Consider the following 13,149-nt stretch of genomic DNA (forward strand, 5'->3'; position numbering starts at 1 on the left):
GGTGAGAGAGGATCATTCCATGGGGACACAGCCCCACTTCTCCAGTTAAGCCAAAGGCAGATTTAGTCATATGTGTCAGTTATTAAAAAATGAGCTTGAATCGTTATGATAGCTCTACTTTGTAATACATTTCATATGCCATTATATTCTTCCTCCCACTTAAATCACCTGAATAAATCCAAATTCTTTAAACAGGAATAAAACAGCCTAACATTAATGGAATTTAGGAAAAGACAAATTCCTAAATATTCAATTTGTAAAAAAGGATGCATGGCACATTCTTTGGAATTAAAATGAACAGAAGTCATAAAACAAGAAAACGAATTGAGTCTTTTGATGTATATGAAAGAATTAACTCAAAGAAAACAAAGAAAAATACTTCGATCATTCAGCAAAAAAGTTCATGAAAACATTAAAATGATAAAATAAATACTGCTGGATTAGCAAAGAGGAATAAGGATAAACCACCTATTAATATGAAAAAATAATCTTTGAAAACATAAAATGTTTATAGCCTTATGACAAATTCAAGTAAATTAATAAGTGGCAGATGAGTTGAAAGCTTTCAGAAAATTCAACATATTAAAGTTCGACAAATTAAAAGCTCAATATATACACATAGCACCAAGTTTAAATCTCTGTACATTTTTGGGGATTAAATGATCATTTTAATAAAAAATGCATATCTATATTCCAAATTGTATAAGTTTTAAACACAGCACCATTGTAGGTATTGCACAGGAAAGAAAATGAAGAAGAAAATCAATTTAAAGTTAAAAACACTTGAAATAAATAAAATGACCTTGAAAAATAAAATAAATAAACTTGGAATTGAAATATACAGCATAATTCAATAAGAAATAGCCAAAAGGTTGTACATATGCACAGCCATGTAGACAGTACCTGACCAGCAGTTTATTCATCTATAATGAAAACCAGTTCAACTCACGGGTGCATTTGAACAACGCCTGTCTTAATTTAGGCATGCTCCCTACACAACTCTGTTCACAGCTTTTTCCAATTCCAGTGGGCTTGCCTTTCTAAACTCATTTTTCAATTAACAGATAAAAGCAATCATCCTAGCTTGCTTTAGCCAAATTGAAATCTGCACTGTTCCTTGAAGAGGTGTGACCTGATTTCTGTGACAGGAGGGCTGTGGGTGGCAAGCTCTCATCTGGGGGATCCACTACTTAGATTTCAGCAACATCCTCATGCTCAATGTTCCAGAAAATCAGTTATTTTGAACCCACAGTTTCTCAAAAGAATCTATAGCTAGGCAATAAAAATACCGTTTGGTGATCTGGTTGGTGATCACTGCGTTTTCATTCCCTGTTGGAGGACGTGGTCTTTTGCAGCACCTGTTGTATCCCCTGCCCTGAGTGTTAACTCTTTGGTCTGAGTGCTAGTTGTGTGTTCGGTTCCATGGCTTTCCTTTGCTGCCCTGTACCACTTGCTGCAGCTTCCAGAGAAACATGATTCTCCATAAGAGCTTTTGGGCTTCACTTCGTCCATATGCATCTGCCAACACCACGCATTCATCTTCTAGAGACGGGAGATTCTTTTCTAGTCACTACAAATCCCGTCCTTTGTTCTGATGGCTGCTTCTTGTTTTAAAGTCTGAGAGTGATGAGGTCAGAAGGAAAATGGATACAGGGGCCCAAAGACCTTGCTAGACCATTTAAGCTTCAAAAGTACCAAAGACAGCTTGGTGCCTTCACTTCCAACCACCTCTTAGGGAAAATAACTTTCTGTTTCCCAAGTGAGAAACTTGGTGAAGGGACCACAGTGTTAGGCTTTTCTTGTGAAACATATAAAGTTGAACTTTGTTCCTTCCTTTTCATGCAGTAAATATTCATGCCGGTGGTGACTGCTTTGAATTGAGTTCATTATATAGTATTAACAAAATCATTTCAGTAGTTGGCTATGGTGGGTTTTTGAGCTCTCTGATAAAACAGCCTCCTGTTTTTTTCCAAAATAAGTCATAAAGCAAAACTCTTATTGCCTATCTATTTTTCTGCATAAGTAGGATGGATGTAGGATGGTATGAATTCTTCAGCTATGAAAAGTAGTCAAAAAACATTCAGCAGGAGCAATGCACTATATCAAAAAAGTTGATGAAATTTTTATCAATGATAGTTAATTTAAATGCCAAGAAAACTTCAAGGTAAGTCTGAAACTTTACAATTCAGAAATCAAAGGCCAAATACAAGTTGATAAAACTACAAAATGTACATTATCATTAGTTTACTAATTTGCAAGATGTAATTTTCTTTGGAAGAAGAACTAATGATAAGGTTTGTTTACATATTTCATAGAAAACCCTGAATAAAAATCAGTAACGGTGAAGCAAAACATATGGAATGAATTTGGGAAAATGTCTAAAAGTGCTGATACTGCAATTACTGTAGGAATAGGATTCAAATTGTTGCTTTTAATGTCTGCTTACACCGAAAAAGAAAAAAGCCACTCACATATCATGAGAGTTTCACAATATTAAGAAAGCTCCAACAGCAAGGAGATATCACCAAAAATCAAGTCTTCCTCAGGTGTGTTTATTTCCCACCTGTCCGCTGTCGGGCATGAGACACAGGATAGAGGCAATCTTCTGGGTTACATCTTCCACTAGGTCCTGGGGGACCCTGGGGACCTGGGGCACCTGGTGAGCCTGGCAAACCCGGAGCTAATAAAATAAAAGACCCCATCAGAATGCAGATCACATATGGCTCTTTCTCCCTTACTCTAACCAACATGGATTACTCAAACCTCCTGAAGCGACACATAAAGGCCATAGAAGAGAAGGCATGGTTCCTGTTTTCAGAAGCTTGCTTGTGTGGTGAAGATAAATATCACTATTACCTGATGTCCCAGGAAGACCCGGACTCCCTGGAAGCCCAATTCCAGGTTCTCCTCTTTCTCCCTTCTGTCCTCGGTAGCCTAAGGAAGAGACATATAAAAAGTAAAAGTGTTCTATGGCAACACAGCACAGGGAAGAATCATTTTTTTAGTCTATGATATTTGTGTAATGCGTTTAACATAAATAGTATATTAACTATCTGTTTCGCATTAACCACATTAAACTGATATATCAAACAGATTAGATACAATAGGCAACGAGGATCTTAGAAATATGCAAGTACTATAAAAAGTTTCAGCTAGTCAAACTCATGACAGTGAGATTCTTAGCACTGAAAATGATACCTAAATAACTCAAATCAATCAATCATACCTTCTTCCATATTGCTACAATAAGGTATGTGAATCCTCAACAAGAATTCTGAGTGAGGAGTAGGTACAGGCTAATTGTAAGTACAGTGAAAGAGTTCTGCTTACTACATGGACATGATAATATGATAACAAGAAGCTGGATCTTAGTCCAAGAGTTAAAGAGAGTGTAATGGACAAAGCTCTAATTTAAATAAAAAAACATACATGAATCCACTCATCTCAGGAGTTGGAGAGGACAAAATCAAGTGTTTGTTAAAATCACTGTCTATAACAACATTATATTCTTTCTAAGTAAAGTTAAAACAACAACTCATGTTTTAACATGGTAGTTTGTAACTCTGAAGGATGAGGCATTTCAACAATTCTAGAAGGCAAGAGGAGACTGAAAGACCCTTCTAAACTCACTTCATCAATTTAAGATGCTGTAACCAAAATAAATTATGTCTAAGATCTCTGCACATTTTAAGATAAAATCATTCTTATTCCTCGATATGCTTGTTGTCATCTGAGGTAGGAAGATGACAATCTGTGCCTCTGGGAGCCCTTATCCCACCTTTTAGAAAGCATAAAACAATTTTTATCTGTTTTATATACTTGTATCCACGTAAGACTGTTTAAAGGAAATATCTTTGGCTTTAAGAGTTTCACAGTGATGGTAAATAGAGTTTTAATTTTTGACTTTTTCTTATTAAAACAGCAGCTTAAAGATGGCTCCTAGTCCCGAATGAACAGAGCAGTCATGCAGAATCACGTGGACACACAGCAAGGATAGTAGGTAGGAGAGTACCTCAGTAGGAAATAATAGACCCTACCCTAGTCATGCCTTTCTATAAATGTGTGCTACTACAGCTGAACATGATAGAAGGCAGGATTTTAATGTAGGATGTAAGAGAAATTATTTCTCATTATTGTTGAGAATTAGACATCAGTTTTGCGGTTACCATTCTCAGTCTTGCATTGACCATACAGTGCACAACTGATTATCCAAATAATATTAGAATGTAATCACCATACCATTATTTCTTTGCTTTGGAGATGTGACCTGACTATAAAAGTGAAAACAGTGGAAAATAGGATATACATTCAGGACAAATTTTGAGGTACATAATGGAAATATATCCAATGGGAAATTTTCACACATTTATGTCTGAAAACTATGTTACAGATTCTCAGTACAATCCTAGATCTTAGAGGGAACAATAGCTTGAACATGTGGCACAATATCCTATATTGATGTATATTCGACTTTAAATATTAGCAGGATTTCTTTTACATACATAACTTTCATTTAACATATGTAAACAATGAGGAAAAATATTTGTACTTAGGGTCATTTTGAAAGCACCATTCCAAATCTATTATTTAAACATTTCTACAGTAAAATAACACTTACTACCTGAGGTATATTTGATAGTAGAACCTAGATTTTACTATCACAGAAAGACTGTAAAATTGATCCTCAAGCTATCCCAGCAAGTGCTTAAGATCATAGGCTTAAAAAAATGAGGAATAAATAAAAATAACTAAAGATATATGAACTTTCTGTTAACAAGAGGGTTAATAAGACTATAACACAATTCCAAATGAAGACCATATCTGCTAAATCCTACATATTTAAATTCAGTTCTCACATTTTAACATAATGCAAAAATACATTATTCCACATGGATTGAAGTGCAAAACAAGGAACAATAATTTGTATATTTGTATAGTGGGATAAAATTCACACTTCTCCTGTCGAATGTAATAATTTATCTGCACAAATCTCTCAGTTCATTAGGTTAATAACAACCTCCTATTACTAATAGATAAAGTTGTTGAATTGCACAAGCCCATAAGAGCTTTCTACTCTCAAATTTCCTAAGAGGGTCCCAAACTCATTCTTTATGAAGGCTGTCATAAAGCCACAGGGTCTGATTTTATAATTGCTTCATGACAAAACTTCAGATAGGAATGCTGATAAAGTCAGTAACAGCTTTGCTACTTCCTAGAATTATGCCTCACTGGAAACTTGGAAGAGATTGAAAGGCTGGTCTATCTGCAAGTGGACATGGATCTTCATGGCTTATAAATATGCAGGGTGACAGTTTGACATCACTGTAGCTTATGTAGAAAAAGAGAAATCAAACAAAAGCGGTGTCCTAATCTGAAGCATCTAGTAAGTCATTGAAGAAATATGGTGCTTGCTGTAGTTTTTCAGGTAGTAGACTGTACTTATTTCTAATACAGAGATTTCCATTTCAACTCTAGGGATTTACTTCTAGAGTTGCAAATCTGTGCATCCATAAGCATACTGGACAAATGAGACCAGTAAAGGAGTGTTACTGGTATTTTCGGAGAAACAATTCTACACGTGGATGCCTGCTGCAAGCCTCACGAGTTGTTTGGGCTTCCTGCTCGCCTACTTTTCAGCCACAGCCCTCTTCGCTCATTTTCAAACACACACACACACACACACACACACACACACACACACACACACACACACACACACACACACACACACACAATCTCCCCTTTATTATAAATCAATAACAACTAAACTTAAAAAGTTCAAAAATAGTATCCCAATAGTATCCTTTCAAAATTGATGAGGGCACACGAAATGTCTGGAAATGTCTGGAAACACGAAATGTTTTCTCTTATCTCCATATCTACGCAGTGTGTAGGGTTCTTTCTGAATGGACAAGGCTTTCAAGTGTGGCATCTGTTCTTTAAGATTTTCACAGAGGTGGAGAACCAATTGTTTGCGAAAAGTTTAAATAAAGTTCTTTCTCATAAAACTCACCCAAGAGGCAAAGTCTTATTAGGAAAATTCGCCTCTCTTGCTTATATATGGGAATCCAGCTGGATCATGCTTCTTGGGGCTTCTTTAATCCTAATGTGGCACATTCTTGCTCATCTCCAGCAGCGCGAGCAATCAGGCCCTATACTATAGACCCGAGGTAGGAACTCATACCAAAGGAAATTCTCAGTGCACAGTGGGAAGGCAATAATCAGAAATTCATGGGATGGTTAAAATATAAAGCTGTCTGGAAATGCTTTTGAATTTAAAAAAGATGCCAACGATCACCTCCTTTGAGAATTTAGAAAAAAACACAAATGTGGTGACCAAACTCATTGGTCTTTATTTTCACTGCAAGATCATGGTGCAAGAAAGAGGGTTCCACCAGTTTTCATGATCAGAATCTTGACAGGAGCAGTAGCTCTCTTTTTTAACTTGGATCGTGTGCTTCTAATAGTCTCACATCGATTTTCTCCTTGCTCTCTCTGTTTCCTGCTTCTCAGAATTAGCACAGGAAATTTATGAGACCCCTTAAAATGTTGTTCTTCCCTCAAGACAGTAAGATAATAAAGGACTCATTCTGTAGTGCAATTTCAAACCAAACCACTTTATTTCAAATGAAAATGAATTTCTTTCCTGAAAAACACTTAAAAATTCTTAGAAATTTCAGAGGAGCCACCAACAAACAAAATTCGTGAGTAGGCAGAACACACTGCTGCTCGGTGCCTACATTTTGTTTCCCTTTCTGTGCTGCATTTCTCACTTCAACTTTTTCACAAACTCAGCAATGAAGAGGACTCATTCAGCCAATAACATCTGAGGTTTCTCGGTCACTATGGCAACAGTTTTACATGTATTTTTTTTCTTTCCCTTTCGAGAAAACTTTTAAATCAAGTGGAGCAGAGCTTTTGAGCACTTTGTATCTATTTATCTATGAGAGAAAAACCCTTCAGTTCCTTGTGAACTCCTGGAGAGGCACCAAAAACCAAACCGTGGCCCCTTGTTTTCCTTTTTACAGTCAAATTTCTCTGTGGCTTTAGAGAGGATTATCAGTATAGTGTGACGGCAGGCAAATATTCCTTTAAAATGAATCCCATATTTTGCAAGTTTTATTTTTCTGTTGCATTTCTGGCATTCAGCAAATACTGGAAAGGAGATATCACATAAACGTAGAGGAGTCATCTAACTGAGTTACAGTCAAGACATGTCTGCTGTCAAAACCGTTCTGGTGAGACCAAAGTTTTGTCAAGTTTACTGACCCTTGGTTTTAAAAAAGTTGAAAATCATTTTGGGGAAGTCTTTCAAGTTCAAGAATTGCATCCAAAATCCCTATCAGCAGTAGGAGTAGTCTGTAAGATCTCGGCAAAACAATGGAATTGCGGACTTAGCATTGTCTCTGACTGAGAGCCCACCAGAAAGGTCTTCCCTACACGGAAGGGAGCCTGGAGACCAGTGTTTGTCTAGACAGGCGACTCCCGTTCCAGAACAATTTTCCTTGATATCTTGACTCTCCATTGTTATCTTCTTAGATTGTCACTGTTTGAAGCAACTGTCCAAGGTTTTTCTCCTACTGGTGTCAACAGTACCTACTCTTCATGTCATTTGAAGCAATGGACGTCTTCAGATGGGCTTTCAAGCTCCTTGTTCCAGTCTCATAAACTCTGACTTCAAAATAGACCCAATTAGTGAAAGATGATAATTAACCACCCTTTATACAACAGTGTACACACAGAAGGCTACCCCTGATTCTACACACTTTCTTCCAGCTATGTGCCAGACCTGTCTATGAACTAAAGGGAGGCCGTCTATACCATTTAGGTAAACTAGCATGATTTTAGTGTTGTTGTTTTACACTGTGCTAACTAAGCCAGAAGACTTGCCACTCTCAGTTGTAAGTTAGGAACCTAACAGACCCTGTAATTGGGGACAGTTGTTGCCCTTTCAGATGAAGGAGACCACGTTGACCACTTTGGGGCACTTCCTACAGAAAACAAGGATCGATGTTGCAGAGAAGCAGCAGGAAGGAAAGTGAACTAGTGAAAGAAAAATAATTCTCAGCGTATATGGCATTTTGAACTGTATTCCTATGTAATTTTGGTGTTAACTTTTTCTTTTCTTCTTTACATAAGCTTTTGATTATTCCAAGGAGGGCTCTTGAGACCCTCTACGATAACACATGAAAAGCAGTTTCCCTGGTCTCATCTTTCACAGCATGTACTCATTGGATTTATTATTTCCTTGTCGGAGTTGTGAATCCTCTAAACCAGGGTCTACTTGGCCCCTTTGCTGATTGCTAACGTATTTCTAGAAAATGGCCTTGCCAGATTAATTTAGTCAAGATACATCCAAGATCTGGTCTCTTATAAAGCTGTCATTTTTTTTTTTTGCTAATTTTAAGTCTTTTTTAAAAAAATTTTAGAAACCCTATGAGAAATTCTTTAAAATTCAAAAGTTATCATCCACAAGCTCTATTAGAAGAAGGATTCTAAAATTTCTCAAAAATATATTTTGGCCCCAAATCACCATTTGTGGTAATGTCTCTTAAAACTTTTTCCTCAGTTTCTTTAAGATACTAAGATGATTCTTGTTGTCTACTTACATCAATAGGGAGACATGAACAACTCTGAGATTCCCAGATAATAATGATATATAAGCATATAATTTTACTGTTATTATCACAATAAATATTATCAAAATACATTTAGATTAGCAGATAATTATCAGTCAGTTTTAGATCTGAAGGAGTAATAATTTATTTCAGAATGTCAAATAGTAATGAGATATTCTATATAAATCATTTTTATCTATCTATCTATCTATCTATCTATCTATCTATCTATCTATCATCATCTATCTATCTACCTATCATCTATCTATTGTGTTAACTATGATTAGCATGTTATAAATACGGAGAAGTAAAGAACTGGTAAACAAATGTTATACTTGAAGACTTACCTTGGGGTCCGGGGTCTCCTGGTGGCCCAGGTAACCCATCCTTTCCTGGTGGACCAGGTCTCCCATGAGTTTGAGCAGCCAACATCGCTGCTGGTAGCTTGAGCTGGGATAGGAATACAGCCATCCTCTCTTCATTTATGGAAGGAAAAATAATATACATGTTATGGAAATACTTTTATGTTAAAAATTTCCAAATATTTTTTATATAAAATTCAATAAGAAAACGATTTGGTTTTCAATTTAAGCACATCTAATTTACTCACTAGTTTGATTGCCGAGAGAGTGTTTTTGATTGGTTAAACAAAATGGATTGCACAAAGCTTTTGGACTATAGATGCAGACCAGCTATGCTGATCAGAGGATCTGAAAATTTTCAGTGCTTCAGAGATGCAGCTAATCTAGTGGACATGAAAATAACCTAGGATCTAATTAACCTTTGGTAGTGGCTCGTGGAGAGAATTTAGGTTCATATTAAAAAAATGGTTTTAATAATAAATTTAAGCTACTTTCCAACAATGTTGTGAATGTACGTATGGTGATTTAAAAATATGTTCACAAGTTCTTTGACAATCTTTACCAAATGGAACTAATTCTTGAGTGTGGGCTGGAACTTACTTTTCATTTTTCATGAATAGGAAAAAGCAAAATGGACAGTGTGCAACTAGGGAGACTAAGTCTTAAAAGGCACTGTGGCTTCCTGGCTGCTCCCCGTCTTAGACTGCTCATCCTGGGCAAAGCAAACTGCTATTTAGTGAGGACGCTCAGGAAGTCCTGTGGTGAGACCCACATGAGGATGAACTAAATAAATCTGCAAACGGCCATGTGAATAAATTTAGAAGTGGATCTTCCAGCCCCAGTCAAGTATTCAGATGACTTTAGCTGTGGCTGAAATCCCGACGGCAACTTCATTATAGACCCTGAGCCAGAACCACACAGTTGAGAAACCCTTCCAGTCCCCTGACCCACAGAAAATGTGAGATAATAAACACTGTTGTTTTAAGCCACTAAAATTTTGAGGTATTTTCTTATGCAGCAATAGATAACTCATGTAGTATGTGACACTTTATATCCTTGAACAAAACTGCATTATTAATAGAGAGGTTTATTTTTTGAAAAGATGGTCACTGGCTTCATATTCACTGTGATTTCACTGTTAAATTTCTATACTGGGTGAATACTGTACTTTGTTAATAACTAATTTTTACTTTTTTTTTAAAATGTCTTATTATACATTTTCAATATTTGTCTTCTTTTTTTTTTTTTTTTTTTTTCTGGTTCGATTTCTAGTTAGTCAGTCCCATTAGCTAGCCAAGGTTTTAGCAGGAAAAATGTCTAATTTGGTCAAAAGAAAAAAATTCAGTGTTGGTGCAGAAGCAAATGCTCTCATTGAATTCCAGCTGTAGACGGAATGAAAACAAAACATTTCCATACTTTTCTGTGAACCTGAAGAAAACACTGAAACCGATAACACACAAGTTAAGGGAAGTTGACAAATTACCCAGAATATTTACAAATGTTAAAAAACTTTTGTAGTGTTGAGTGATCTGACCTTTATGTATTGAGTATTTTCTAACTAAGTAATGTTACCTTCTCAAGGAACATATCATTGTCATTTGCTTGCCCTTTTGTTCATCCACCAAACTGCATGGAGCCTAATATTGTTCATCTGAGCTCTAAAGATAGAATCCAGGGAAGGAAGGGAGGACTGTTTAAAGGTATTTCTTTAAGGTGAACTCAGTCATTAGACCAAGGGAGTATCTTTATAGTGGGACAGGTGGCATAACTATTACTATGTAGAGACTTATTAATAAGTCAATAATGCTTTTAGATGAAAGTGAGTATACACTGTAGAACACTGTTGTATTAATAATTAAATTGAAAAGATTTGGAAAATGGGGCAGTTCAAAAAATGTAAATATGAAAATATAAATAAAAAAATTCACTCTAAATTTCTAAGCAAAATGTATTATTAACTAAATTAAATATTCTCTGTAAGCAGGGCCCTGTATTGGGCATTTTATACTTTTTGCATTAAGTCTTCTTGTTCAGGAATCATGGAGAGAGCTTAAAAGAGATAATCATTTCAATAAAAACTACTATGCATATTTTATGAGCCCCAAACACTGTAAAGTGTAATTTATCTGTTGATAAGATCTTTTTATGACTAGAAATCTGTATACGATATAATTATAAGACATTCCTTCTCAGAATTATTTTTTAAAATAATCACTCCAGGATTACACTTGCTATTACAGAATTCTTGGTTATTAATTCCACTTATGCCATTGTTTGGTTAAATATATTACCTCAAGCCTATTCAATATTTTACTACTATATGGAATTATTTTGGTGAAATCATTTATGCCAATTCATCCAAAGTCCATTATAAATACAATCTATCATTGGATTATTTATTTAAACTTGCTTGGTCTGTTTATGATTTGTGTATCTCACATTTAACGAATCTAATATATATAGAACTAGATTTAAATATAAACTGGAGGAAGGAATATCCTTGGCATGACAAAAAAAATCAACCACATTGTTTCTGGTTTTCCTTTTTACATATTTTCTTCAAAAAGCAAATTCAAATTATTTCATTTGTAAAACTAACTTACACACAACTTTTCAAGGATACACTAGTGTGTAATAAGAAATAAATCTTTAATGTGAAAAATTCAGCATAGGTTTGGTGCAGACAAATCTTTCAGAAAATGTTTACTGCTTAAATTAGTGTTTATTTGCAAGTAAGAACAAAATAGCAGAAATAATCTAGAAACTATAGCTGCCAGTTAGAAAAAAACAAAGGCCAAATCATACAGTCTGCACCCTTTCTCTGGGTGCAGAATGACTGACAGTGGTGGTAGAAGACCAATGAGGATCTGAAGAATCATTCCTAAGAGTGATATTAAATCACTAGCCCTCCAGTAAAACTTTCTATTACCTATTAATATCTGCCTGGGACATGTTTGGTTGATGTTAATATATTTGTTTCTGGTAACAATAGATAAAACAATAGCTAAAACAAATGTAGTTATACCTTTATGATATAAAATTATAAGCTGTGTTTTATAAAAATATGAAATTAAATGATTATAGTTTGAAATTTTCCATATTATTTGTTGTTTTGAACTTAAAAAATATATATTTTAGTACAATTTTTCTTAATTTAAGACATATTTCTGAGTACCTTTAGTGTCTAAACACAAACATTCACAGTACTAATGTTTGCTCTTTAATGTATGGATTACATTTACAAGTAATTTGCTTTGAGTGTTTTTTAATGTTTTTAGTAAAACAGAAATTTTTAAAAAATAATTACTTCTAGAGTAAATTGTTTAGCTTTAAGATAACACTCAGAAATAGTCATTTAGCATAAAGGTAATTACTACTTCTGAACCCTACTCTAAAGCTCTATTTAAAATAATATTTCTCAGCCTCTAAATAAATTGTAAAGATCTGTATTCTTTATTGCCTTTCTTCTGTTGTTAATTAAACTGTTTTTGGCTAAGCTTTCTAATAAGGCATAAAATTGAAGATAGAAGCTTGCAGAAACCAAACTCACATATTCCATCTGCCAAGGCAAACCCGCAACAGCTACTCTATGAATGAGACCAATGGCTTGCTTTCCTTGGAGAATGGGCTCATTATACAATGCGAACATTAATATGAATGTGATGATAAATTACATTATAGGGAGAAGAAGGGATATTCAGATGTCATTTGGCCCATGTTTCCCTTTTATTTCACAGATAGAATTTGTAAATATTTTCAAAGAGAGAAATTCATCTTTTCCTCCTAATGCCCATTCAAATGTTTAATTGCCCATTTTCTTGGTACAGCTTCAACTTATTTTCTTTTGTTACCTGTTATGGAAATAGAGAATAGTTGAGTACTTCCCTTGGGAAATTAGTCATATACTTGAAAATACTGTTACCTCTTAGCCTAAGGTTAAATAACTTTTACTCCTAGGCTTGGTAATCTATTTTGTAAATTCCTTTTTGTTTCTCTATTCCAGGGCTTTTCGATACATCTCGTAAATGTGGAAACCAAAATCAGATACAGTTCTCTCTTAAGGGGCAAAAATGTGAGAATAGTAATCCTTTCTCATATCTTAATAATTATTTTCTAATTTCATTTTAACTGTTAATTCAACAGCATCTTTTGATAAATTCATATTCATT

At 34.9% G+C, this 13,149-nt stretch overlaps 1 protein-coding gene across 1 annotated transcript in view; it reads right to left on the bottom strand.

Moving 5' to 3' along the window:
- Positions 1 to 1,402: 1,402 nt before the first annotated feature.
- The window catches only part of COL19A1 (collagen type XIX alpha 1 chain), a 317,873-nt gene continuing 306,126 nt past the window's right edge, over positions 1,403 to 13,149 (bottom strand). The window contains exons 49-52 of the mRNA XM_011361196.1: positions 8,966 to 9,094; positions 2,857 to 2,934; positions 2,564 to 2,680; positions 1,403 to 1,542 (exon numbers count right to left, since the gene is read on the bottom strand). Coding sequence (XP_011359498.1) covers positions 1,403 to 1,542; positions 2,564 to 2,680; positions 2,857 to 2,934; positions 8,966 to 9,094 — 464 coding nt within the window. The remainder of the gene's footprint in view (positions 1,543 to 2,563; positions 2,681 to 2,856; positions 2,935 to 8,965; positions 9,095 to 13,149) is intronic.

The sequence above is a fragment of the Pteropus vampyrus genome, unplaced genomic scaffold (assembly GCF_000151845.1).
Source record: "Pteropus vampyrus isolate Shadow unplaced genomic scaffold, Pvam_2.0 Scaffold64, whole genome shotgun sequence".
NCBI lineage: Eukaryota > Metazoa > Chordata > Mammalia > Chiroptera > Pteropodidae > Pteropus > Pteropus vampyrus.